The 26,778-nt window shown below is 41.8% G+C and overlaps 1 protein-coding gene across 2 annotated transcripts in view; it reads left to right on the top strand.

The window, feature by feature from the left end:
• The window catches only part of LOC147425623 (protein LUTEIN DEFICIENT 5, chloroplastic-like), a 46,775-nt gene extending 31,592 nt beyond the window's left edge, over positions 1-15,183 (top strand). For both annotated transcript variants that reach the window (XM_086500283.1, XM_086500284.1), the window contains exons 8-16: positions 11,901-11,996; positions 12,101-12,202; positions 12,279-12,311; positions 12,401-12,481; positions 12,636-12,718; positions 12,900-13,031; positions 14,138-14,198; positions 14,325-14,390; positions 14,503-15,183. In XM_086500283.1, the coding sequence (XP_086356409.1) occupies positions 11,901-11,996; positions 12,101-12,202; positions 12,279-12,311; positions 12,401-12,481; positions 12,636-12,718; positions 12,900-13,031; positions 14,138-14,198; positions 14,325-14,390; positions 14,503-14,712 (864 nt within the window). In that variant the 3' untranslated portion in view covers positions 14,713-15,183. The remainder of the gene's footprint in view (positions 1-11,900; positions 11,997-12,100; positions 12,203-12,278; positions 12,312-12,400; positions 12,482-12,635; positions 12,719-12,899; positions 13,032-14,137; positions 14,199-14,324; positions 14,391-14,502) is intronic.
• Positions 15,184-26,778: the final 11,595 nt, after the last annotated feature.

Raw genomic sequence — 26,778 nt, 5'->3', positions numbered from 1 at the left:
CGTGCTAAACGCCAGAAGGCAATACGCAATTTTCTATGAGTGACGACTCCCAGAGAAACCTCTCTCTGGAGTCGGGCTCTCAAATCTCTGCACTCCTCATCATACCAACTGTTCTGGGGCATAGTCCCAGAACGACGTCTCTGTTCGGACTGTGTATGTCCCTAGCCGCATCCCGTAGAGTCTTTGTCAGAATATGGGTGAGCTCCTCCAAAGGTCGCCCTGTGCATAGGCGTCTATAAATCCAATCCATGTAAACAGAATCAGTCTCTGAAGTGAAAGTATATCTTGTAGGACCTCTTGCTCGTGTCCTTTGAGCTGTGGTGAATTGGAAGGAGATGTCCAATGTCAAAAGGGCATGGTCCACTACTACCCCAATGGGCCGGGGTCCAACTGTAAAGTCCTCAATATGCGAAAGAAAGCTTCACGTGGCCGTAATATAATCCACTGTGCTAGCCCTGTGATGATGTGGGAAGCAAGTAGACTCGGTGGCTGTTGGGAATCTCTATAAGCCATTAAGTATGGCTAACCTATGTGCGGTGCCCAATCTAGCAAGTATCTCCCATACTCTGTACATTCTGTATCATGTGAGTGTCTGTCTCGCCCCATGTCTATGGTGTCCAGCTCTCTCAACATCTCCTCCGAGGTATCATAGAAGACTGTCTGATGGTTGCCCGTTTTGGCATTGAAGTCCCCCAGGAGAATGATGTCCCCATCCCTAGAGAACTCCCATATGTCATTATCAGGCACAGAGAAAGGAGACTCTGCTCTAGGTGACACATAGGTTGATGTACTTGGAGCAAAGTAGCATATGGCAATATAGAGAAATCTGTCTATGTCAGCCTTCAATCTCACCCACATGTACCTGGCATGATCGTCTCTCCGAACAATATGTACAAACGACTGCAAATCTTCCCTGAAAAGAACTGCTACCCCTCCCCAACCCCCCCTCCCCTCCTTCTGGGATCCTCTACTCCCATGCTCAGATCTTGCATCTACTTGATGAGCCATCTCCCATCTGTATCCAGTCACATGTGGCATCATCTAAAGTGGGGTCCAGTGAGTCTCTGAACATCACACAATATCTCTGTCTCTAAAGATGTCCTCAAAGTCACCCACATCAAGCTTGAAATGAAATGTTATATTAACGTCTTCAAAAGGCCAAATGACCTATGAGACCAATGTGATACAAAATAGTGAATTTGATACCATGAGACCCCAGAGAGAGAGAGAGAGAGAGAGAGAGAGAGAGAGAGAGAGAGAGAGAGAGAGAGAGAGAGAGAGTTCTATTATCGTCCTCGGATGTCAAATATGACCTATGGGACCAAATGAACATGTCACGTGGTGTGAGTGGAGGTTATAAGTGACTCTCGATGCTAAAAAATGGTTGAAATGAGCGTTGCAATAGAGAATCCACCTCGTGGTTGGGAGAGGAAGGTATGTAGGGAGATCTCATGGCTGAATATATGGGGAAAAGAGGACCTAATGTGATCAAAAGCTGAGCACTCAAGTAGTGTGTGGTACTCATTCTCTCGCACTTGACGAGGGCATAAGGTGCAAAGTCGATGAGACTCCTCGCCAGTGCCCCAACGTCCTGTCTCGCAGCGTAGAGAATGGGAGCTAAGACGAATGGAGGCAATGGTGCGGATCGCACTCAACGGGATGGCCTCAAGGATGTAGGGATGGGTTCGGTTACCTCGTTCGGAGAAGAAGCAAGATTTGTAGTTTGGGGCAACGTGTGTGGTGGAATGGCTGAATCTGTGGATTTCTCTCAAGCTGTGATACATTGGCGTTGTAAGAAGGCCTCATTAACTTGGGAGTCGATTGACGCATCCTTGACCAAGTGACATGCATCCCATCTTCCAAACCATTTCTTGATGTCAAGCATCCACCCCGAACTTAGTATTTTGCTCTTGCATGTCTTTTGGACCTTTTGACTTGCTTCATATGCGATTCTAGGAAGTCGGTACAAAGGGCTACGTTGTGTCTTAAGCATGTACTCCGCAACCCTTTGCATGTCCAAGATCTCAATGGGAAGCGATCTAGACTCAAGAAGTAAGAGCATATAGGGTGTTTGTGTCTTGACTTAGAGAAAGTTGGTGAGAAAACGCTCTTGGACATTCTCAAACTCTTTCCAAGTAGACTTTCCGATGCTACCACCCCACACCTCCACTCCATAAAGAAGCACCGGTGTCACCAATGTGTCAAAGAGGTACTTTTTGAGAGCGCAACACTTGATCTCTCCAGCATTGCACATGTTCTCGAATGAATAATAAGCCCTCTTTCCGGCTTCCAAGCGACGCATTGCGCAATCCATCCATTTATGATTGGATGGAACCTCAAGGCCAAGGTACTTGAAGCTATCTACCACTTCAAGTTGCTCATTGTTGTATACAATGCATGGATTTTCGTCATTGAGGGTCTTTACAAGCATAACCTTGGTTTTGGATCCATTCACGATCAGCCCGCTATGCTATGTAGGCAAAAGCGTTCCAAGACACTCATAAGCTTTTGTGCATCTTCTAAGGTATGTGCCAAAGCACTACATCATCGGCATAAAGCAAAAGCATGATCACCGCATTTCCGATCTTAATCTCTTCTATGCCTTCTTGTTGCACAAAATCAAGAACCATGCATTCCAATTCATCAATGAGTAGCCCAAAGAGGGTGGGGGAAAGTGGGCATCCTTGTTTGACACCAATGGTGCTTGCAAAAAATTCTGAAATTCCATCTCCCATACGTAGTCGACATATCACTTTTTGGTAGATGCAAAAGACTGCATGCATAAATTCTCTCGGTACTTGAAGGCTTTGCATACGTCTCCAAAGATTCCTCGCGGTACTATGTCAAAAGCTTTCTTGAAATCCACAAAGCAACAATACAACTTTTTTCCTTTCAATCGAGACGCTTTCATAAGAACTCAAACAGTGACAAGGTGATCAATAGTGCTATGATACTTTCAAAAACTTGCTTGGCCAAGCGCACATTTGCCATTCTTTTCAGCCTAATCGCTTATCTTCATCTCCATGATACGTCCAAATAACTTTGCCATCAAAGAACCAATCATTATAGTGCGATAGTTGTTCACATTGTTTACATCTCCTCCTTTGTGCAAAGGTTTGATCCAATTTGCACTCCAATCATGAGGCATGCCATGTTGAAGTGCAAGGTTAAACATATCGCGTATCCAATATCGTGTTTTCTTGTTTGTCCATTTAATCATTTCAGCCTTGACACCTTGAAGGTCCCTTGCCTTGCGAGTAGCAAGTTTCTCAAACGCGCAGCATACATCTTTAATGGTAAAGAAGGGAGGCATAAACGGAAGGGAGCTACAACACTCCATCTATCAACATTGGGTTGCTCATAGAGGTTCTTGCAATGCGTATACATATTCTCAAGAGCCAAGTCACCAAAGCTCTCAACATGCTTGTCTTTTATTTTGCCAAAACTTGCCACATGCATGTGCTTTCTCTTGGGCTAAAGGAAGTTGTTTTTTGACTTTTCACCTTCTCCTCTTTTTTTGAACAAGTGCTTTGTACGTGTGTGAACGCTCCAAGTAAACTTCCTTGTCTTTGCTTGCATCCAACCTTAGCAAGTGTTTTCGAGCTTGACTACATTCCATGTCAAACCATTTCTTCTTGGTGCTACCCTTCTTAGACCTTTTGCAAGACATGTGTTTCACCGAAAAGCATTCCTTCGCACAAGAGCAAATTACTTCTTTGAAAACTTTCCACTTGCATTCTAATGTTGGGCTCTCTTGATGCTCTGTCATGCTTAACATTTGGTCCACCATATCAGCATATATAAGTGCTCGTTTGAAGTCTAGACGTAGGTACGAATGATTCACATCATGATTGGAGGCTACATGCTCGGGTCTTTTACCACACTTGAGGTCAATACATAACATCCTATGATCCGATTCCGGATTCCACTCACCAAGTGTAAAGCTTTGTATGCATTCTAGAGTGGCTTCCGAAAACAACATATAGTCAATCACGCTATCACCATTGTGCTTTCTACATGTAAAGTCATTGGTGCCTTGCTATAGAGATACACCATTTGCAATGAGCATTCTAGTACTATTGCACATATGTAGAAGTGACTTTCCATAGTGATCTAGTTCTTTTGTATCATTAGAACTTCGATTATACATGTATGAGTTATCCATTCTTCTTGAGACATGCGGCATGTCGACTTGTTGTGTGTCGTGTTGTAACGTATTTGTGCGAGCATTCATGTCTCCAAAGACAATGACTTCACCCTGGTCCTTGTAATGAGCAATGTCTTCCTCTAGTTCAACAAAGGGCTGATCTCTATCCATATCCAAGCGAGCATAAAAGTTGGAGTCATAGCGAGGAATGTAGCAACCAACCACAAACATGACTTGACCATTTTGTGAGCTGATTTTCAGCCATAAGTAGCGTTTATACTTATCTTCTTTGACAATGGAAACATCTTTCGAACCCTTTTTGGTCATACATGTTACGTCTCCTTGGCCTCTACGTTGCTTTGCATTTTTGGCCCACATCAAAGAATGCACATCGGATTTGTCAAATCCAAGAATTCGTTGCGCATTATGCTCCCATGTTTCTACAAGAAGTATCACATCGGAGTCATTGGTAAGCTCATCAATGTCAATTCCTGCATTCCATGGATACCCGTTACAATTCCAAAAGCTTATTCGCAAGCGTGAGTTAGTCTCATAGATCATGTGTCCCTATTTGCTGGGTGGACTTACATCCTCCTCAAGTGTCTTTTCTTCTTGAGATAACACCTTAACCTTCTTGCTTCTTTCCTCATATGCTTTGCGACGTACATTTTGTTGCATAAGAGTGCGATCCTCATATACATTACAACCCGTTTCTTTGAGGTAGATCCAACTATTGTCAAGGATGATCTTTCTCTTTACCTCATCAGCCATGGTACATACAAAAGGTCTTTTCTCCCGAGCGAGGGACTCCTTGTTTTCCAACTCGATGTGCACCATAAGATTCCAGATATGCCAAAGTATGTAGCAAAAAACTCTTCAATAGCAACCGCAAGAGATTGGGGTGTTTTCATGCTTTCCTCCTTGATTCCACGAATGACGATGTTCTTTGAGCGTTTTTGCCGTTCTTGCAATTCTTGAGTGTCCACATTCTCTACATTCTTTGCTTGGACAACGGATTGCGTCATAGGAGATGTAAAAACCACATTATTCTTACATATATCAACCCATGATTTGGATGCATTTCTCATCTCACATACAACATGTCGTATGTATCTATCGTTTCCTCTTTCAATACATGATCACTCTCAACTTTGCTCAAGCGCTCTTTTAATACATTCATGTCAACAAGAGAGGGCTTACATTCTTGAACTTCATTCTCAAGATGCATCAAGCGTGTTGTTTGCATTTCAAGAACCTTCTTGAGGTGCTCATTCTCCACAACGAGAACTCTTAAAGTGCCATTCTCCATTGCAAGTGTGTGCAACTGTTCACCTTGCTTGTTGACAGTTTCTTGTAATGAGACCAAGTAAGCCATGATCATTGCTTCCGTTGTTGTAGATGATGTGGTTGAATTAGCATCCAAATTCCTTGGAGATTTTGCATCATTCTCCATGGCGAGTGTGGATTTTCCACCCTTGCGAGTTTTGTTTGACATTGCCTTCAAGTCGGCAACCAAAACTGAAATGCTGTTACAACAAACATTGCTCAGAAAAATTCTGTCTTTACATCAATGCATAGAGGGCTTTGTGCTCTTCGATTGAGGCTATAGATCACCTAAATCGGAGTTCAAATGAGCAAGTTATGATCAAGAGAGTGAACTGCTGTCTACTAGGTCAAAAAATGGGGGTGAGAGAGAGAGAGAGAGAGAGAGAGAGAGAGAGAGAGAGAGAGAGAGAGAGAGAGAGAGAGAGAGAGAAATGAAATGAAATGTTGTATTAACGTCTTGAAAAGGCCAGAGTGACCTATGAGACCAAACTGATACAAAAGTGGTGAATCTGTTACAATGTCTGAAAAGTGTGAAAGTGTGAAAATAAATGCGAAAAACTAAATACAGATAAACTTTTTAAGAGCATTCTGGGTGTCTGGCTAGAATGCTTCTAATCCTTTGTTGTAGTCTCCTCCGGTGAAGTGTGCTTCTGCCTCTTGGTCTTGGTCGTCTCGATTTCCTAAGCTCAATCGCTCTGTCAATTAGGGTGCCTTTGGTATGAATGTGGGTACTCCTTTGTGTTGGCTGCTGGCCTCCTGCTTCCCCTTCCACTCCTGCTTCACTCGATCCGAAGAAATCTGTGATCTGCCTCTGAGGCTGTAGTGCTCTTTGTCTTCTCATTAGATTATCCCTGTGCCGATGTAGTTCCAGTAGGTACAAGCCTAAGCATCTTTGATCTTGGTATTGCATGATTCTATCTAGAGGTCCAAAGCCTTCTTTAAAGAGGCAGTGAAAACGCTCACGTAGCTCGTAGTATACTGTGCAGTGGCATATGTAGTGTAATTCTGTCTCCGGCTCCATTCCGCATAACTTGCAAATTCTGCTTTCAGGTGGGATTCCCCTAAATCTGCCAAATTCAATTTCCAACTGGTGTGAGGATGTACGAATCTGACCAATAGCACATCTCAAACCATGAGACAGGTGGGTATCCATGTAACTCGGGCGAATCACAAATCCATCTTCAGATAGTTGTAGGAAGTTTTCTTTGTAGTCGGCCATCTTCGTGCCCAGTTCTTGTGTAGGGTCTACCCATGTCCTCTTAGTATCCAACTGTATAAGATCTTGTCGGATGATTTTATTAATCTCCGTTCGTGTAATTGCCAGTGATGGAGCCTCAAGTGAGTATTGGAAGGGGGGTAATCTTTCCATACTGAACCCGTGTCTTTGAAACCACGATGACAGTTGCGCATACCAGCATGATGTATCTCCCCTTTCATTGCCAATTGTCGAGAGGATTCGAGGGCCAATCTAGTATATCGGCAGTTATTTGTATCCCACAAACCATGCATAAAGGACACTGATCTGGTAAGAGTTTCAATTTCTATCGGAGGGGCCGCTAGTTCCGCTTGGGTAATCGCGTGTGGTACGGAGGCCTTGGCTCTAATCAATCGGGAAATCATAGATACCAAAGGTCTCTCCATTGACTTCCAATTATCCTGATCCACAGATGGTCCCCAAATCTGGACCCCATAAAGCATAGCCGAAGCCACCATAGTATCAAAGAGCCACAGTTTTGTTCGTGGTTCCTGAAACTGCACTTGTGAACACATCCTCTCCAACCCTCCCAAGGCCGCAGAGGCTCTAGATAATCTAGCATCCGCTGCTTTCTTAAGAGTAAACTTCGGTCGTGCAAATACCACCCCAAGGTATGTGTATGCATCTGTGTACTCTATTGTATCCTGGCCATATGAAAATGTAGGTGCTGATCTCCTAACCCACTGCGGTGTGGTGTTAAACACCATAACTTTGGTTTTACCCAAGTTTACCGACAGTCCACTGTCCTCCGCGAATTTATATAAAGCATCTAGCTGCCTTTGCATTCCATTTGGTGATTCTGCTATCAATACAATATCATCTGCATACAACAGCAAAGGGATCCATGACCCTGCAAGTTGAGCACCTCTGTCACCTTCTCTCTCAATGTAATCTGATACCTCATCGATGTACATACCAAATAAAGTAGGGGACAGTGGGCATCCCTGCTTTACTCCAACGGTGGAATGAACAACGTCGGAATCCCCTTCTGGAGTACGTACATAACCAGTTACTGATCCGTATAAGGCCATGATCCCCCAAATAATCTCTTTGGGGACCCCTAACTCTTGCATCCTACGCATCAGTCTGGCCCTTGGTATTGTATCAAAAGCTTTCCGAAAATCCACAAAGCAACAATACATCCTTCTCCCGTTTGCTCTTCCTTCCTCAATAATGGCTTTGAGCGTAAGAATATGATCTAAAGTGGAATAACCCCTTCTGAATCCAGCTTGTCTAGTTGCCCTCATGCCCTCATTCTCTGCCCATCTACTGAATTTTTGTTCAAGAATGGATGCGTACAGTCGGGTCAAAGTGTGACCTACCATAATGGTACGGTAGTTCCCGGGTATCATAGGATCCCTTGACTTGGAAAATAGGTACGATAGTAGATAATTTCCAAGATTCACGGAATCCTTCACACATGACCCGATTAAACAGACGAGCAAGGACTTTTGAAAGTAGATCCCTGGCATGGATCAGATGTTCTGCTACTAAACCCTCATGATCATATGCTCTTCTTGTCTTCATCTTATCAATGGCTTTTTCCACCATTTCCATAGTAAAGAAAGTACTAGTAGCAGGGCATGGCTCTAGCGGATCTGGTAATGGAGGCTGTCCAGATAGATACCATATATAATGATGTTACATATTGACCCCAGATCTCAGGAGAAGTGATCGTCGGATGCGGTGAGTGCTCGTGAAATAAGCGCCAGGCCTCATGTGAGTCCTGACTCAAGAAGAGCTGATATAAATCCTTCTCCAGTTTGGCTAAAAATGCCCTTTTCTTGCGACGTACTATACGCCGAAGATCAATCCGAGACTGCTTATATGTGATGATCCCAAGTGTAAGCTCTTTCTGGACTTGGGTTCTCGTCTCTCTGCATTCCTCATCATACCAACTGTTTTGAGGCGTGTTCCCAGATCCTCTCTTCTGATCAGGTTGAGTATGTGGGTATGCCTCTTACGTTGCTCCATGTAGTATCTCTGTGAATTGAGAAGTAATCTCCTCTACAGTATATACTGGCTCGGCTGCCCACATCCTATTATAGATCTTTTCCACATAGACTGAATCAGTTTCAGGCGTGAAAGTATATCTTGTGTGTGTCTTCTTCCTTTGTACTTGAGAGACATTGTATTGGAAGGAGATTGAAAAGGTCAATAGAGCATGATTCACTGCAATCCCAACCGGCCTGGGTCCCACCATAAAGTCCTTGATACTAGAAATAAAGCTTGGTGAAGTCATGACATAATCCACTGTACTGGCCCCATGCTTGTGCGGGAAGCATGTGAATCCCCCAGATAACGGGAAATTCTCTAGACCATTAAGTATGGCCAAACCATGTATAGTTGCCATCTCCATGAGATGTCTCCCATATTCAGTGTGTTCTTTATCTTGTGAGTTTCTAGTAAGCCCTCTCTGTGATAAATCCACTTCTTGGAGCATTTCCTCAGAAGTATCATAGAATACTGCTTGAGAGTTGGCCGTTCTGGCATTAAAGTCTCCTAAGAGAACGATGTCTCCATCTCTAGAGAACTCCCATATGTCATTATTCAATATGGAGAAAGGGGATTGTCCTTTAGGTGAGGAGTAGACTGAGGTACTCGGAGGGAAGTAACATATAGCGATATATAGAAATCTACCTGTCTCGGCTCTCATTCTCACCCACATATACCTTGCTTGCTCATCTTTCCTGATAATTTGTAGTAGTGGTTTCAACTCCTCTTTAAATAAGACTGCTACTCCTCCTGAACCCCGGCTACCCTGTAGAGATCTCTTGTCTGGTCGACCAACTGTTTCCCATAAATAACCCTTCACATGTGGCATACGCTGTCCCAGTATCTGGTGTGTCTCTAAGTAGAAAACTATGTCTCTGTCCCTAAAGCTGTCTTCGAAGGCACCTACATCAAGCCTATATGATCCATTACAATTCCACGCCGCTATCCGGAGCGTCGCCCCATACATCTCGCACCGTCATGATGAGCGCTTTTCCAGAACCACTACCTTCCCTCCTCTATAAAAGGCGATTTTCCCCTTTTCTCTTGCTGCCCTGATCTCTGGCATCAACTCTTGCATGTGTGCCACTTGTGCCAATGTAAGGTCATCTCCCAGGAAAATACCGGTTTTCTTAAGAGTAGGCCTCTTCTTTAGAAATTCTTTCCTTATTTCTATATTCGGGAAGCGGAGAATAAGTGCCCTATCCTTTACGTTTCCCTTCTCATGAGTTCCTTTCTTGCCCACTCTCCATGCACTTGTGTGAGTGGGTTCTGTGATGCCCATGCGTTGTATCAGTTCCTTCACTTCTTCATCTACATTCTCTTTGTCTTTGACTCCTGTGACCTGCACATGCAGAGCCCGAGTCTTCCTTTTCTGCTCTTCCTCAATGGTCATATTAATGATGGTGGAGGTAGGTGTGGTCTTGGGCATCTGGGCCTTCCCTTTCTTTGCATCCTCAATCCATTTCTCTGCTTCATCAACCTTTTCTTGTGTCTTAAAAAGACGTTCCGCCCATGAGGATGCCGTTTTCGATTTTTGTTCATCTCCTTCCCGTAGAGCTTTCATCTGATCCTTCATGTCCTCGAGCTCCTTCAGCACCGAAGGTTGGTCGTCTCCCTTCTCCTTAGTTGCAGATTTGCAAGCCGCCGGTTCTCCTTTTAGCTCCTCGATTATTGCATCTTTTTCCCCCATTTGCTTTTCCATATTTGTTCTCCATGCTTTAAAACTTGCTGATGCCTCATCGATTTTCTTTTGCATAACGCATTCTGTTACATTTACTTCGGCCTTGATTAGGTTTCGTAATTCCGTTTTCAAGATCTGACTCTCCTCATTCTGTATCCCCCGGATCTCTCTCCTTAGTTCTCTCATCATGTCTCCATACATGGAGTTCCTGTAGCTCTCAGCGCTCGCGTGCATTTCCTTCCTGATGTCATCTCTCATGTAGTTTAGCTCTGATTTGAGCATCACCTGGACCTTCTCCATCATTAGTTCATCATGTATCTTGGACGTTTTCCCCACTCGTAATGATCCTGGTGATAGTATAGTATCTCTGTTTCTCTGCTTGAAAGTAGCCGTTGTTTTTTTTGGGGTGGTGTAGCTATCTACACCCGGCCCTTCCTCTTTGGTAGGCGGATCCATCGAACCCGGGCCCCAAATGTGGGGTAAGATACTAGGGTGGGGGACTGAGAATAGGGCCTGCTCGCTCGACGCGTAGGAGGACCAGCTCGCGTATGAGAGAGAGAGAGAGAGAGAGAGAGAGAGAGAGAGAGAGAGAGAGAGAGAGAGAGAGAGAGAGAGAGAGAGAGACGTGTGAACCCACTTCCCGGGCAATGAGCCAAATTTACCTCAGGCTTAAGAGTTTCTTTAAAACTTGAGCTATTGACTTCCTACGTGTAGATGAAGGGACTTGCTACGCGTAGGATGTCGGGACCTGCTACGCGTAGTACTGCCGAGCACCCTGCAGCCCTGCGCGTGCTCTGCTGCCTCTGCTGGTCTGCCGCGCCCCCTACTTGCACCTATACGCTGCATCAGAACTCCCTTGCCCCCTCTGCTGCTGGTTGCCCATCAGTGCCATTGCCGAGCCCCCTGTTGCCGCGTAGGAGATGCCCGCAGAGAGAGAGAGAGAGAGAGAGAGAGAGAGAGAGAGAGAGAGAGAGAGAGAGAGAGAGAGAGAGAGAGAGAGAGAGAGAGAGAGAGAGAGAGAGAGAGAGAGAGAGAGAGAGAGAGAGAGAGAGAGATGAAATGTAATGAAATGTTATATTTTGTCTTCAAAAGGCCAAAATGTCTGGGTACGAAAGAAAATAGAAGAAACATACTACTACTACTAGAATCCATCCTCATGTGCACTCTGGATGTCGAGAGAGTTACTCTGCTGTAGTCTCCGTCAATGCTGTGTAGCCCCTCTCCTCAATCGTGGCCGTGTGGATCTCTGTAGCTCCAGTGCTCGGTCGATGAGAGTGCCGGTAGTGGTCGAATGAATGTGGGCCGAGCTCTACAGTGATGGCTGCTCCTCTGGCTGTCCCATATCTAGCAAAAAGAAAGACAGAGAGAGAGAGCTTGCAAGGCACACTACTTTTGTAACTGTAACATGAAAGCAAGTAGAAAGAGATTCTTGTACCTATAGTTGCAATCCATTACCAACATTAAATTTTTTCTTGAAAGTATACTTTTATCTGCAGAAAATGGTCGATGAAGAAAATCTGAAATTTGAGGACGACTACATGAACGAAAGGGACCCAAGCATTTTGCATTTTCTTCTAGCTTCTGGTGATGATGTAAGTTCATAGTTGATGACACAGGAATCAGTAGTTCGTTAGCTTGAAACATAATTCAAAAATCAAACTTCTATGAGTTTCATGTTGTCTGAATGCTTTAATAGGTTTCGAGCAAGCAGCTCAGAGATGACCTGATGACTTTGTTGATTGCTGGTCACGAGACATCAGCGGCAGTCTTAACATGGGCTTTCTATCTTCTGGCTCAGGTGGTTAGGATTCCAATTTGAATTCTAGCTTGCTTTCTGTAAGAGAAAGCTTGATTTTTCTGCTTGTGTCATGCAGAACCCTACTGTTTTGGCCAAACTTCAACATGAGGTGCATGGCGTTCTCGATTTGGTTTGCTATAATAAAAGCATTTTGATGCTTCCATTCAACCTGAATTGTGCCCATCTACTGTTTTGCAGGTGGATCTTGTACTTGGGGATAGAATGCCTACCATTGAGGACATGAAAAAACTCAAGTACACTACACGCGTAATCAATGAGGTACTGTTGGATGTCCTTTTAAGCTGTGAGGCTGTGTGGTCATTACGTATTTGATTTTGGATGTTATGGTGTCTCAACTTCAAATGACAAGGTTGCACATTTTGACTAGCTAGTAATGAATCTAACTTGTTTCTGAGAACTCTTAATATCGCAGACATTGCGGCTATATCCACAACCACCTGTTTTGATTAGACGATCACTGGAGGAGGATGTTCTTGGAAACTATCCCATTTCGAAGTAAGTGGAATAGCTATGTACCTCTTACCTTCTCCATAGCTTTGATCCGTTTCCATTGGGCCTTGGTACTGGGGGCCACACACTTTTCCATTGATACAAGAAAGTAGGATAGCTGTATAACTTTTTTCAGGTTACGCTATTGTTTTTTTCTTAAGATAATTGAATGGCTCTTGCTCATCAGAGGAGAGGACATTTTTATTTCTGTCTGGAATCTACACCGATCGCCGGTTTTATGGGAGGATCCAGAGGTCTTCAGACCTGAAAGATGGCCTGTGGATGGTCCTGATCCAACAGAAGTGACAGAAAACTTCAGGTGAGTTTTACTAACTAGTATTGAGTAGTCTTATCAGGTGTGAAGATAGTGATGGCCCCTTGTGATTGTGTTATGGCTGCACGCATGAAGTCCTAGAATCTGGCACGTTGAATTGTCCTTCAAATCTTATTGAACGAACTGTGGGCCACCCATTTGTCAGCCAGATTTCAGTTGTACCACAGAACTTAAGCTAATTCTAGTAAGTCGTATTACAGGCTTAATGAATCCAAAAATAGAATCTGTGTCTGCCGGATTACAGTTGTACCACAGAACTTAAGCTAGTTCTAGTACGCTTCAGGATATTTTTCTACGAGACCAACTTTTGACAGAATGGCTGGAGCGAAGTCTGATGGTCTCGATGGGATATTGTGGTTTGAAATTAGAATTTTCAAAAATCTGAGTGACAAACCAAGAGATGCTAACTTGATCCAAGATGTATGCCTAAGGATGTTATTATAGGTGGTCGATTCCTCTTTAATCAGAGATCACAATGGCTATGATATATCTGGGTAAAGGGTTACTGTCAGGAAACCTTACTGGTGGGACCTGCCATGGGATACTACTTGCTGACAAACCCAAGGTTGTCTGTGCATGTGGAGGGTATGTGAAAATGTATATTTATACATTGAAAAAAGTGCTTTTCCTTCGTAACTGAGATTTAAGGTTGACAAGCAGAGAAAGGCAATCTAGGCAGCCCGAGACACTCAATTCACAGACCTCCTGGCCTGGCTGGATTTTGTTGAGCTCTTTAGATACTGCGGAATGGCAATGTTGGGCTCATTAGCTTTTAACTGTAAGGGCATAGCTTGCCTTTCTCCTCAAAATGTTGATGTTGGGCTCATTAGCTTTTAACTGTAAGGGCATAGCTCGCCTTTCTCCTCAAAATGTTGATTGTTTTGCCCCCGAGCAGCTTTTATATTTTGATTCTACAATGTGAGTAGCTAAGAGAAATGAAACAAGAGGACAGCAAGGACATGCTACAGGCACATGCTCGATAGAGCTTACATGTGAGGAACAGAAATAGGTCATAAAGCAGTGAGTACATGTTGGTGTTACATAGTTTATGGGCTTGTGTCTGTTCTCATTATATAGGATGTTTTTTTCAGATACTTACCATTTGGAGGTGGACCTCGTAAATGTGTTGGAGACATGTTTGCCACCTTTGAGGTAAGGTTAAATGAATTCATGGAATTTTTTGTGAGCATCTTGTCGGAGGCACGATATTCTCTTTTCGAGGTCTCATTCAATGCCATGCTGCTTTCCTCTTACATTACATGCAAATTCTTCTGTCAGAACATTACAGCTGTGGCTATGGTCGTTCGGCGGTTCAATTTTGAATTGGCTTTAGGAGCGCCACCTGTAAGTAGGCATTTGGGAAGTGAAGTAGTTTGAAACTTAGATTGAGCGTCATAGAAGAGCTATGACTCTCGGACAGGTATTTCCACCTTTTATCTCATCTCTTGTTTCACAGGTGGGAATGACCACGGGTGCCACCATCCACACAACGGCTGGCTTGAATATGACTGTTACTCACAGAATAAGGCCTCCGGTTATTCCTGTAATTGGAGAGTCGACAATCACTACTATTGAAGAAAATGGATCAGTAAAAAGCTCTAGGCCCAGCAATGGGGTGGTGACACTCAATGCATGTCGGGAAGAAACTCAGAAAGTTACGAAATAGGCCTAAAATGGTCCTTAATGTCAATTCACCACCATTGTTGTTGCAAGGCTGCAGTTTTGCTGGAGAACTGCAATAAAGGAAACAAGCAAATGTGGGAGGTGGTGATAGAGCCAGTCAGCAGCTTGCTGCTCTTCTAAAGATCATTATGGATGCCCTCATATTTGCAATTAAGGTCCTCGACCTTGTGTAAATCCTGACAACACTGAACAAGATCACCTGGGGTTCCTATGGATTGTTGGCATTGTCCTCCTCAAAATGCTCCTACCCCATGATCCGAAGCATCGGGCATTTGTCAACGGGCATTTGATCAAATTGCTTGTGGCTCCTCTGAATTGACAGTGTCATCTTCTGCAAATAATACTCCTACCAACTCATGATCCAAAATATTGACCATTTGTCAAATTGATCAAAATGTTTACGACATGTACAGAAAATGGACAATGCTCAGAAAAAATTTAATGTTTTGGTAAACAGAGTTTCTCTGCCTCATGGATAATTTGTACCTAAAATGGGTGATCTGGGTGGTTAACAACAGCAAACGTTTGAATCTTGATCTTTTGAATTCAAGATGATGTGTAAATTGATAAATCTCACATATGTGGCACCCAAGTCTTGTTGTGGGTGTAACAATTGCAAACCTTTAGTAGGGTTCTGATAATGCACCATTTTTGCCTTTCCTTATGGCCAACCTGTAACGTTGTATGTTTACCTTGGGCCATGAAAACATTCACCTTGTTAGGAACATAGTGTGATCAACGAGATCAATTTACTGACTACCAATGCTTAGGTAAACTGGGTGTGGGGTCCTTCATCTACTACTAGTTACCACATGAAGCTTTGCTAAGCCTTTGTTGGAGTGTGTCCCTCTGTCCTTGTGATAGTATTTAAATGGTTGATGGCTTGTCTTTCCACAATGAGGGCAAGGGTTCTTGATAAAGCAATTTTTGACATAGTGGCCAAGATTGCCGGTACTACTTTTGGTTTGTGGACTTATTCTAATTCTTGAGGGTCTCCCTTCTCTTCTAATTGTTATGACATCCTCTAGTTTTGGAATTGGCTCTCTCTCTCTCTCTCTCTCTCTCTCTCTCTACCTACCCAAGTGTGGTAGATTGGTTATGCCATTTCCCTCTTGAATAACAGGTCTTAAGTTCAACTCCTCGCCGGCTGGATCTTTAAGGTCTCTTGGGATAGTTTCCTACGACGTTAAAACTCTCTTCTTCTTCTTCTTCTCTTTGAGGATAGTGACAAGGTGGTCATCAAAGTCCTTATCGTCCTGTAGGGACTTGAGCAGCACAACACTCCTTTATAAGAGAACAAAACCAGAATAACAAAGCATTTAAGAGCTTGTGATCCTCGGTATAAGGGTGGGGCATTGGCACGGCTATGGTCAAGTATTGTGTATACATGTGTCTATACCCGCACATACATACCCTAGCCTCTTTATAACTATTTAAAAAAGGACATCTGGCCCACCAGCTGGATAATCCAAATGTGTATCATTATGTTTGAACGTGCAAGGAAATAGGCAAAAAAAAAAAAAGCAATTATCGATTAATATCACATACCACTAATATTGAATCAATTTCTGTTAAGTTTCGATGAATGTCACATACCACTAATATTGCATCAATTTCATTTAATATAGAAAATGGCAAGTAAACGACATTGGTAATTACTTTACTCATGTTTAAGCAATTTAATGTATAATTCTTTCTCCAAAGAGTTGTTTAACAGTAAGGCTTTGGCCTCCACCTATGGGTTGTGGGTTCAAATCCCTCGTTGAGTCACCTCTAGAGGGACACCTTGTGTTCACATGGTGTTCAGTTGCTAGGGCTCTTGCTGAAAAGGATTGCGTTTATAGTGGAAATGTGAGTGAGCCGTTCATGATATAATTAGAAAGTTAATTACACAACAGAGTACATAGAGAACCACACTAATACAAGTAGCAAATCATAAGTAGATTAAGATGTAAATGGGTACAAAGTGACGGTTAGTGCATAGAGTGCAAAGTGTGTAGCTTTGGGTTTCTTTTATAGAGTTGGGAGAGGGCATCTAGTGACCTAATCGATGGAAGTGTGTAGGTTTCCAAGCTAGAGGGTGTTCTCACTTGTGGTGGTGCGGATGTGTCACAAAACCCCCCTGTGTGATATAGTAGCACCCAAAAATACAAAGGTGTCCTTCCTAGAGAATGTCTTGGGTATAAGACCAAAGTCACAACATCCTCCCCAAAGAAATGTCAACTGGGTGTAAGATCAAAGTGTGCACCCCCCCTAGATAATTGTAGGCAACTAGAGGGTAGGCCAAGTCAAAGTACAAATGGGTTTTATCAGAGGTGAAGTCCTATTGCAAATCATCAAAGCATTTGTGTTGAGTTGCGGATGTCAGTCGCACATTGTCGATGTCGTCAATGCTTATCCTCACCTCCAAGTGTGTCATCAAAGTGGTCATGGATGTCGATGGCGGAATGGCATACAAAATAGATTTTGTGCAAAAGTGTGTGAGGATGGTCTAACCCAATGTCGGGTTGTGATCCTTTTACAAAGTTGCTTTCCATGAAGCCAATAGTGGTTGTGCTTTGTGTCCAATGCAAGAAGTGAATGCAAATGCTTGTGTTTTGTGTTCGTGCAAATGTGTAAATACAAAGAGTTTGTGCAAGTGCATGGTTTGGTGCTAGTGGGGCTTTTGTACACAGATATTACATTCATTTTGAAGTTTATGAGCATTTGTGACGCCTCATTTGTGCGACTAGGTTCAAATGTTATGGCATACATTTGATAAGGTATTTGTGCTTGGCTTGCAAGAGCCCTAAGGCTGTAGGACGGGAAAATGGCTCTTTGTAATGGTGGATGGCCCTCGGTGTGGAGGTAGCCCATGAGAAGCAAGGCGGCTTTGAGCGTGGATTTAGCTGTAGGAACAAGTTCTAATCTTGAAAGACCCTGAAAATAAAATTGATGAACTCTGCTACAGCGAGATAGGGAGTTGGTTACAGCCATAAATGACAAATAGGGTGTAGTGGGCCGTTTGCAGACGTGCAAGGAGATGCTCTGCAAGTGTAGGTTATGACACTAAATGATATCCTCAACAGTCGGCAGGACTAGCATGTTTCACAAACTGCCATCGCAAGGTTGGTGGCGTGCAATTTCGGTGGCCATGGTCTGCAAGTATTTTTGAATGAGCACCGACGGTAGTGGTGGGGACTGACTTGACAACACACTTTGGTGGCACTAGCTTACGAATGTACATTTCGGCTTTTGGGCGAGCGCCTTTGAGCTTGTGCGGTTCGTGGACCGGCCCTGGCTGCAGAATCAAGTTGAGCACACTTTTGAAGTCCCCCCATTGGGCATTCAAAATTAGGGACTCCTCTTTATTCCAGGAAGTTTTCCCACAATTGTTTGAAAGCCTTTGAAGTATTCAAAGTTTTTATCCCACCAAATATAACTTGGGCATTAAATGTCACAGACACACAATACCTCTAATCACCTGTAGAAAGACCAAAGATCAGAGCTTAACAAGCTTAGAATCTAATCAAGTGAATCTTAGCTCAAAATGTTTGCGGATGGGCTCGATTGAAAGCTTGTGTCGAGGCCTTCTTCCATACATGCACAATGCAAGTGTATCCCCAATTCAAAGGACCTAATTGAGAACTAGTGGAAATGATTCAAAAAACGTCAAACTATGCAAAATTAACTCCCTCTCACCTAATCATCATGGGTAGTGGAGCATGCTCATATCCCAAGCAATGATTAGGGAGTGGATTTATTATTAATGCAAGAGATTAAATGCGATTAATTATTCTAGTGATTGATGATGTAATGATGGAGTTAATTAGGACAAAGTGATGGCTAGTGCATAGGGTGAAAAGTGGATACAAAGTGGGTAGCTTTGAGCTTCTTTTATAGAGTTGGAGAGGGTATCTAGTGACCTATTTATCGATGTCATTTTTTTTAAAAGTTTCTTTACAATAGTTTGACGTAAAAATAGAAAAAATTAAAAGACTTTTAATAGTTATTTACATTGTCACCCTTATTGCCCCTTGAGCCACAAATTTGGGTTGAATTTGGCACATGCCTCACCTTGTTGCTTGTGGACAGAACCTAGTATTGCTAGATGAGATTTGCGGTATGAGAGAGAGAGAGAGAGAGAGAGAGAGAGAGAGAGAGAGAGAGAGAGAAGAGAAGAGAACACACAGGTTGTAGCTTCAAAATATTTGTTGCTAAAGGAAGCTCCATCTACCTATTTACTTGTGTATATAAGATAATTGAAGTAAATGTGACTGAGTTGGTAGGAGACCAAACATGACTGTCGACCACATCAACCCTTTATTACCAACAATATCCCACTTAAAGGCTAATGTCTTTTAAGCACCTTCAAGAGAGCGATGGACATATGTATTCCATGTATACACAGTAGATAGTATTTGAATTTCTACCCAATGCCCATAACTATTTGACAATGCGAAAACTTCTTGGAGGATAGAGCTTTGGTTGGTAGAGCAGCATGGTTATTATCTATATGAATCTTGACAATCTCGATGTGCTTTCCCTCAAGCACCTCACAAATGAATTAATACCTTATATCAATGTGCTTTTCCTTCACATGAAACACTAGATTCTATGCTAGCTGGATAGCACTCTTACTATTGCAATGCAAAATTGGAACCTCTGCATTGACGTCCAAATCTCAAACCAGAAGAAAGAGCCATTTAGCTTCCTTACTAGCGTGTCACATAGCAACATACTCTACGTACATGGTAGACTGAGAGTACACTCTTACAAACAAAATCACCATGCAATTGCACCACCACTGAATGTAAAGACATAGCCTAACATAGATGTTTTCCCCATCTCTTGCACAATCTACGTCCATGTAGCCAACAACACGTGCGCCTTTGCCTCTGAAGCAACTGCACAATTCCTTTATACCATTCTAATATCTCATCACACCTTTCACTACCTCCCAGTGCTTTTTGCAAGGATTTTTCATGAATCTTCTAACAACACTAATTGCAGATGCAATGTTTGAACAATCCCACGCCTGGCATACATCAAAGAACCAATAATAGATGCATAAGAAAACTTGGCCGCCTCAGCCCTTTCCTCATTATAATAATTCTCTTTTCTAAGTTCTACATATAAGCAATGGATTAGATAACGGATTCCCCTCCTCCCTATTGAAATGCTTTAGGACATAGCAAAGGCACTCTTTTTGTGACAAGTAAAGAACTTTCTTTGATCTGTTTCGCATAATACGCATGCCAAGAATATGGTTTGCTTCACGCAAATCCTTTGTGTAAAAGTTCTCAGGCAACTTTGACTTTGATGCATCTACCTCAAAACAATTGTTTCTAGCGATGAGCATACCATCCACATACAATATCAAGATCAAATGACTATGATCTATAGATCTCTTCGTGTAAAGGCAATGATAAATTTTTCCTCATATATACCCTTGAGATGTCATGAAAGCATCAAACTTTTGATACCATTCTCATGGTGTCTGCTTCAAACCATAAAGAATTTTCTTAAGCTTACACACTAACTTCTCTTTGATGTTTTTAGCAAAATCTTCTAGCTATTGCATCTAAATGTTTTCATGAAGATCACCTTGTAAGAATGTTGTTTTAATATCCATTTGGACCAACTCCATAACCTCTTTTTTGACAACCAAAGCAAGTACTATCTGCAAGGTAGTCACTTTGATAGCTAGAGAAAACACCTCGTCAAAATCCATGCCTTTTTCTTGAAACCTTTCGCAATCAATCAGCTTTGTATTGAATGGATTTCTATCATTCGGTGTGATCTTTAACTTATAGATCTATTTACATGAAAAAATATTTGTCCCTTTTGGCAATGATACTATCATCCTAAATCTATTTCTTCTTCAAAGAATCCATCTTTGATCTCATAGCTCTCTCCTACTTAAGTTTGATATCTTGCAACATAGCCACATCATAGAAAGAGGGGGCTCACCACAATTCATCCAAATAATGTAATTTAGACTCATCACAAACCTCCCAGGTGGCTTAGAAACCCTCGTTGACCATTTCAATGCAGCAGGCTCTACAAGAGGAATTCTTTGTCCCATTGGAATTTCATTACCACTGACTACAGTGAAACTACTTTTTACATGGTTAGAGCTACTAGAAGCCTCACTGTGTACACTTTCTTTACCCTATGGCAAATGGACAACTGCTTGTCTTTAATGGTGTAACATCTTGAAATGTAAACTTATCTCAACCTCCTTGGGAGGCTTTTTGTGCATCTTATTCTCATTGAATATTACATCATTGTTATGGATAATCTTATGAGAAACTGGATTCCACAAAGGATAACACGTTTCATCACTTTCTCCATAGCCAATGAAAATGCATTTTGTAGACATTCAAGTGCACTACAATTAACTTCTTAAGATTTTTTCTTTTTGACATACTTAAATGGGTTGATCTAACATGCCTATAATACATACAATCCTCATACACTTCAAAATTTAAAAAGTTGAAAATGAACAAGTAATCCAAATAATATAGAGCTTCCATTCTTCTAGCTCAATGGCCTAATTGGCTATGCCACAAGGAGGTGTTTGGCGGCTCATATATATTCAAAACATTATCATGGAATGTGGACACATATAAAGGGTAACAATACCATGTTTGTCTCCTCAAGTGAAGACCAAAGATCCTCTCTGAATCTTCCAAGTGTTATTTCCATAGCATGTATGATAGCTTCAATCATCTACCTACTCAAAGGAAATCAAGCTCTTGGTGAGAGTAGGCACATGTCTCACATACTTGAGCTCAAATGGAGAGCCATTACCAAGCCTCAAATGTATGTCTCTCACACCAACGATATCATAAGACTATTGTCCAAGAGTATGTGTCCATGTGTTCCATCATCATAGGTAGTGAACCATTTCCATGGAGAGTAACACAAAAGGACACGCCAAAATCCAAGATCCAATCTTCATGAACGAGCCATTCTTTCTCATCAAGAAGTATGCAAGTAGAGAAGAGGAAAATAGAATATCCCGATGATCACCGGCAGTAGCATTTATTTCCTTTATTTTTCCCTTGTCCTTGTTCTGTTTCTTGCCATCTCTCAGGCATCTCTCACACTTTTCCTTCTTCTTCTCTTCTTTTCACTTAGAAGAGTTATTCTTGACATGACTCTTCTTCTTGCTGTGAAAGCATTCAAAATCCCTCTTATCTTGAGACTTATTGTGACGTCGACAAGATCTACTGCGCTCATGGAACCTCTCCTCAAACTTCTTTTTTCCTCAATCAACTTTGAGGATGGCACTTTTCTTGCTTTGATCCGCAAAATTCCCTCTAATCTTTTCAACAAGAAAGTTGCCAACTATGCCTTTAAATGTTAGGGTATGATTAATTGGCACGCAATAATTGACAGGAGTAAAACATATGTCTCATGAAGATGGTGAGCATAAAATACATATTGCTTTCACTTACTCATCCAACTTAGATTTTGATCCATAGTTGGCCGAAAATTATATTGAACTCATTCAAATGAGAAGCAACAATGATGCCTTCTTTCATCTTCAAATCAAAGAGATTCTTCATAAGCTAAATCTTATTCACAATAGTTTATTTCTCATAACCGCTACAAATCGTTTTCCATAAAGATGCACTAGTCTTCTAATTAATCATAGTATAGCTCCAAGAGACAACTGGGCTATTGAACGAGAACCTAAATCCCATTTATACATGTCCTATGACGAGGCTGCATTAAGAAAAGTCCAATGACCTAATCTACTTCACACTAGGTAACCCGGCCCTCAATGGTTGGCTTCAAAGAACCTTATGATGACCCTCACAAGAAAGGCTATGCAGACAAAATCAAGACAAGGCTTAGGCACAAATCCTAACAATCCTCCCCTATTTGTGTCTGAGCACAGCAAATGTCAAAGGTACCTTCTAGTGGTGTCTAAGTCTTCCATCTAGATATGTGTACAAAGGTGCCTCCCTTAGAGAGTAGTGGTAGCAGGGTGTAGGCCAAAAATCCCTCCCCTTGAGAGTGGTAGTCAACAAGGATGTAAGGCAGAAAATTCCTCCCCTAGAGAATTGTAAGAAACTAGGGTGTAGGAAAAAAAACAAATTTTGTCCATCTGAGTACATCTGCATAGCAAACTGCTCTGTTGTCTTCCTCACTAGATTCTTTAGTAATGTTAACTTTGCCTTCACCTTTGTTTTTATCTTTGTACAGACACCAATTAGACCCATGATTAGTTTTACCACAATGCACACAAGGGTTGATTTTGTAACATTTGTCAAATGTGTGGTTGGTGCAATTGCAGTGTTTGCATCTTTGCTTGATTTGGTTCCTCGATGATGAGGCAACATAAGCTCCTCCTGAAATCTTTGTGTCTCGGATATTCTTCTTGTTTTGTCCTCTAGGTTTGGTACGAGCTCCTTTTCCTTGAGAACTATAACAATATGACCATACTTTGCCTATGGTACCGCTTTGAATAGATCGATACTTGGTCTTTGTTCTCCATTAGGCATTTTATGTATGCCAACTGGGTGCATATTCTCTTCATTCGGTTGACAAGAGAAGCAAGATCTTCTCGTGGTTCCATGGTAAGACCATAGACCTGCATTTTGAGAGAGATTCTGAAGTGTTTGGCTATGGCTCCGAATGCCTCTCAAGTGTGACCCATACATCATATGAAGTAGTACATTCATCTACGCAGTGGTCCTTGGATGTAATTATCCCCTACAACGGTGAGAAGGATCCCCAATGCTTGCTATTCCCGTTTTGTGAATTGTGCGTGAGAGCCTCTAGTCTCAATTCTCTCTCCCTCTCCCAATGGCTTGACCATGGAACACAATTGATTCTTCATTAAATACCCCTTGGTTTTTATCTGCCAAGTGTGGATCCCTTGGTCATAAAAAATTGTGAGATTATCCATGCCCATAGTGCACTCCCCAAAATGTGTGTAACAATAATGGTGCCCTCATAGAAGTGTGTGAGATCTTATGAAGTTCCTTTCACAAAAAAACTTGGAAGCTCAGGAAATTCCTTTGAGGTAGAGTTTACAAAGCTTGGGACTATTTAGGAAGAAGCACACACAAAGGGTAATTGACCGAGATATAAAATTTGAAGTGCACGTGTACGCCCTATCATTTGTTGATTAAGAAAAACCTTGTGAGAACATCTTCCTTGAAAAATGAGGCTCTACAGATACACCAGTGGGAAGGTCCCCTAAGTTGGGCCAGGGGTTCAAAAATCCTTTGGACTTTGTCTTTTTTTTTCTTCATATGGGAATGACTGCTAATGTTCAGGCCATCGGACGATTACTGAGCTGATTGGGTGAAGGTCAACAAAGCTTGAAGGTGGCTGAGCGGAAAAGGGTAACCGGTTGGCAGTAGGCTGGCCGACTAGGCGCCTTCGCAACCAAATCCAGTGCATAACAGCGCATCGGGTCCGCCGATGTGGCTCCCCCATAAAAGATAAAGGGGTTTGACCCCGAGACCGAATGCCAATAGTATGAGGTCACTCCACTGAGCCAACCCACCAGAGTGGTTGCTTGTCGGAAATCCAGAGCCCGCAGGTAATGAAGCTTCTCTTGCAATTGGCCAAGAGCTTAAAGCCTCGAAATAGGTCCAATTCAAGCATACAATAGCCCATTAGAGAGCTATTAACAAGCTTTATGCACACAAAACATGCTTAGCAGAGAGTTGAGGTGATGAAGAGCTCAAAAAATTTCAAATCATGAGTTGAAACACAACTCTCACAAACACACACAAAAGGTAATCCAACTGTACCACAAAAAACCTAAATGCAATGCAAGAGAATTTAATGGCAATCATCTAAGCAAGAGAGAGAGTTCTTAGATGATCTAGAAAATGGAGTTATGTACCTACACACACACACACACACACTAACAACACCAAGATCTAATGAGGCTAGGAAATGCTAGCCCTTATTAAGCTTTGATACCACTTGTTAAGTACATAGATTAGGGTTTATAGATTAGGCTTGCATTCATGATGATGGTGGGAGCATCATGTGCAACCACATTAAGCACAATTAGGAGACTCAAAGCACAAAGAGAATAAGAAAATATTGGGTTGATTCTTGAACTATTATGCAAATAAATAGAGAGCCATTATATAAGCTTTTGGGGAAATCTTTGAATGATATCACCAATGATGGTAGGCATCATTAGCCCAAATATATTCTAGGTCGTGCATGCCTCTCCATGTGTGTGTGTGTGTGTGTTTGTGTGTGCCCCATGTGGAGTTAATGGAAGCATCAAGTGAAAGTGGTAGGCAAGGTTAATAGGCAGATACATTGAATCTAGCTAAGGTAGAGTAAGGGGAGAGCTCCATGGTATGGGCTTAGGCACAAACCCTAAAAAAATGGTACCATACAAGCATACAAATAATATCCAAAACTCATAAACATGAGAAATATGAACTAATACATTGGCAATAGTAGGTGATGCATGCAAAGAGACAGTAAATGAAACAAGAAACTTTACATATGTCACCAATTTTCCAAGATCCCACCTCAAATAAACTTGTCTCAATCATGCATGAGAAGTTACAACAATCAAGAGAGAAAAAAATCTCACAAAAGTACATCGAATTTTCCATAAACTAGTATCAAAGACCATAAAAAAACATAACTAGCAAGACCATCAAAGTGGCATCAAGATGCTCTAATGTCATGTAAAGAGAGCATATGCAAAAAAGCCAAGCTCAATGGCATAAACACAATACATATGGAAATCTTTAATATCCACAGCTCTCGCATTGACACCAAGCCATAAAGCATAAACTATAAGCCATTATGGCATCAAACATAGCACTAAATATGAAAGGTGCACATAAACCACAAGAGGATATACCATAGATTGACATGCATTAAATTAATCTTAAACAATGCTCATAAATGTATATGAGTGTAGTATACACATTTGCCAATGCATAATCAAGGATACAAGTAGCTTCTTTAAACAATTTTCTAAATTTTAATTTGGAAAACTACAAATGCATGTACACACAACTAGACAAATAACTTGTCAAGAACTTTAATGATTTTCAAAATCACTCCATGTAATACACATGTCATCAAAGGCTCTAATGCAAAACAACATTGTCTTGTCAATGCATACATTTGATACTTTTGGCAGGAAATTTTGGAACGATTTCCCTTGCATTGAACTCCAACGCTATTTGTTCTAGGATGCACACAGAGTGTCACACACTCTGCTCAATGCACACAAGGTTCTACCTCTACTTTTTAATAAACTTATGTTGTAGATTTCTAGTGTTGCAATAACCAATGCTCACCTAATAGACAAAGTTATGGAACTCAAGTAAATTCCTACACTTTTAAAAATTTAATCAACACCAATTGCCTACCCTTGGTTTCAAGTAGCGTTTCCTTTTCCATTGCTTGCTAGCATTAGTGTTGCACACAATGGATGCAATCAATTCCTTTTCCTATGGTTTAATTTTCAATCAGTTCCTTTCTCAAGCGTGTGGTCTAAAACACTACTCAACCTTCTATTTTGGTACCATGTTGACCTGATTATTGCTAGTGCTGCTTGCTTTTGCTTGAATCTCTAGCGTAAGAGTTTTTATTTAATTTACGAGCTCTTCTAGTGCTTGATTTTCAAGTCTACCTAGCGCAAACTACTCAGTGAACCTACTACTGACCAATCCGTCATTTTTTATCAACCTTGACCTATTGCATACTTTTGACATGTTGATTACAAAAACACACATAACATACATGACCTATTGCATACTTTTGACATGTTGATTACAAAAACACACATAACATACATGACGTGTGGAAAAATCTCTCTAAATTGAGCTTGAATTATCTTAGTTCTTGCAGTTCCAAAGTCAAGTCTTGTATTATCTTGGTGAAACCCAAAGATCGAGCCACCATTCGCTTTGTACCACTGAAGGTGATTTTTTGATGTGCACACACGCGGAGAGAGAGAGAGAGAGAGAGAGAGAGAGAGAGAGAGAGAGAGAGAGAGAGAGAGAGAGAGAGAGAGAGAGAGAGAGAGAGAGAGAGAGAAAGAGAGAACACA

This window comes from Adiantum capillus-veneris, chromosome 25 (genome assembly GCF_014529385.1).
Source record: "Adiantum capillus-veneris isolate H3 chromosome 25, ASM1452938v2, whole genome shotgun sequence".
NCBI lineage: Eukaryota > Viridiplantae > Streptophyta > Polypodiopsida > Polypodiales > Pteridaceae > Adiantum > Adiantum capillus-veneris.
Note: the sequence above shows the minus strand (reverse complement) of the source record. Positions and strands in the feature narration are given on the sequence as shown.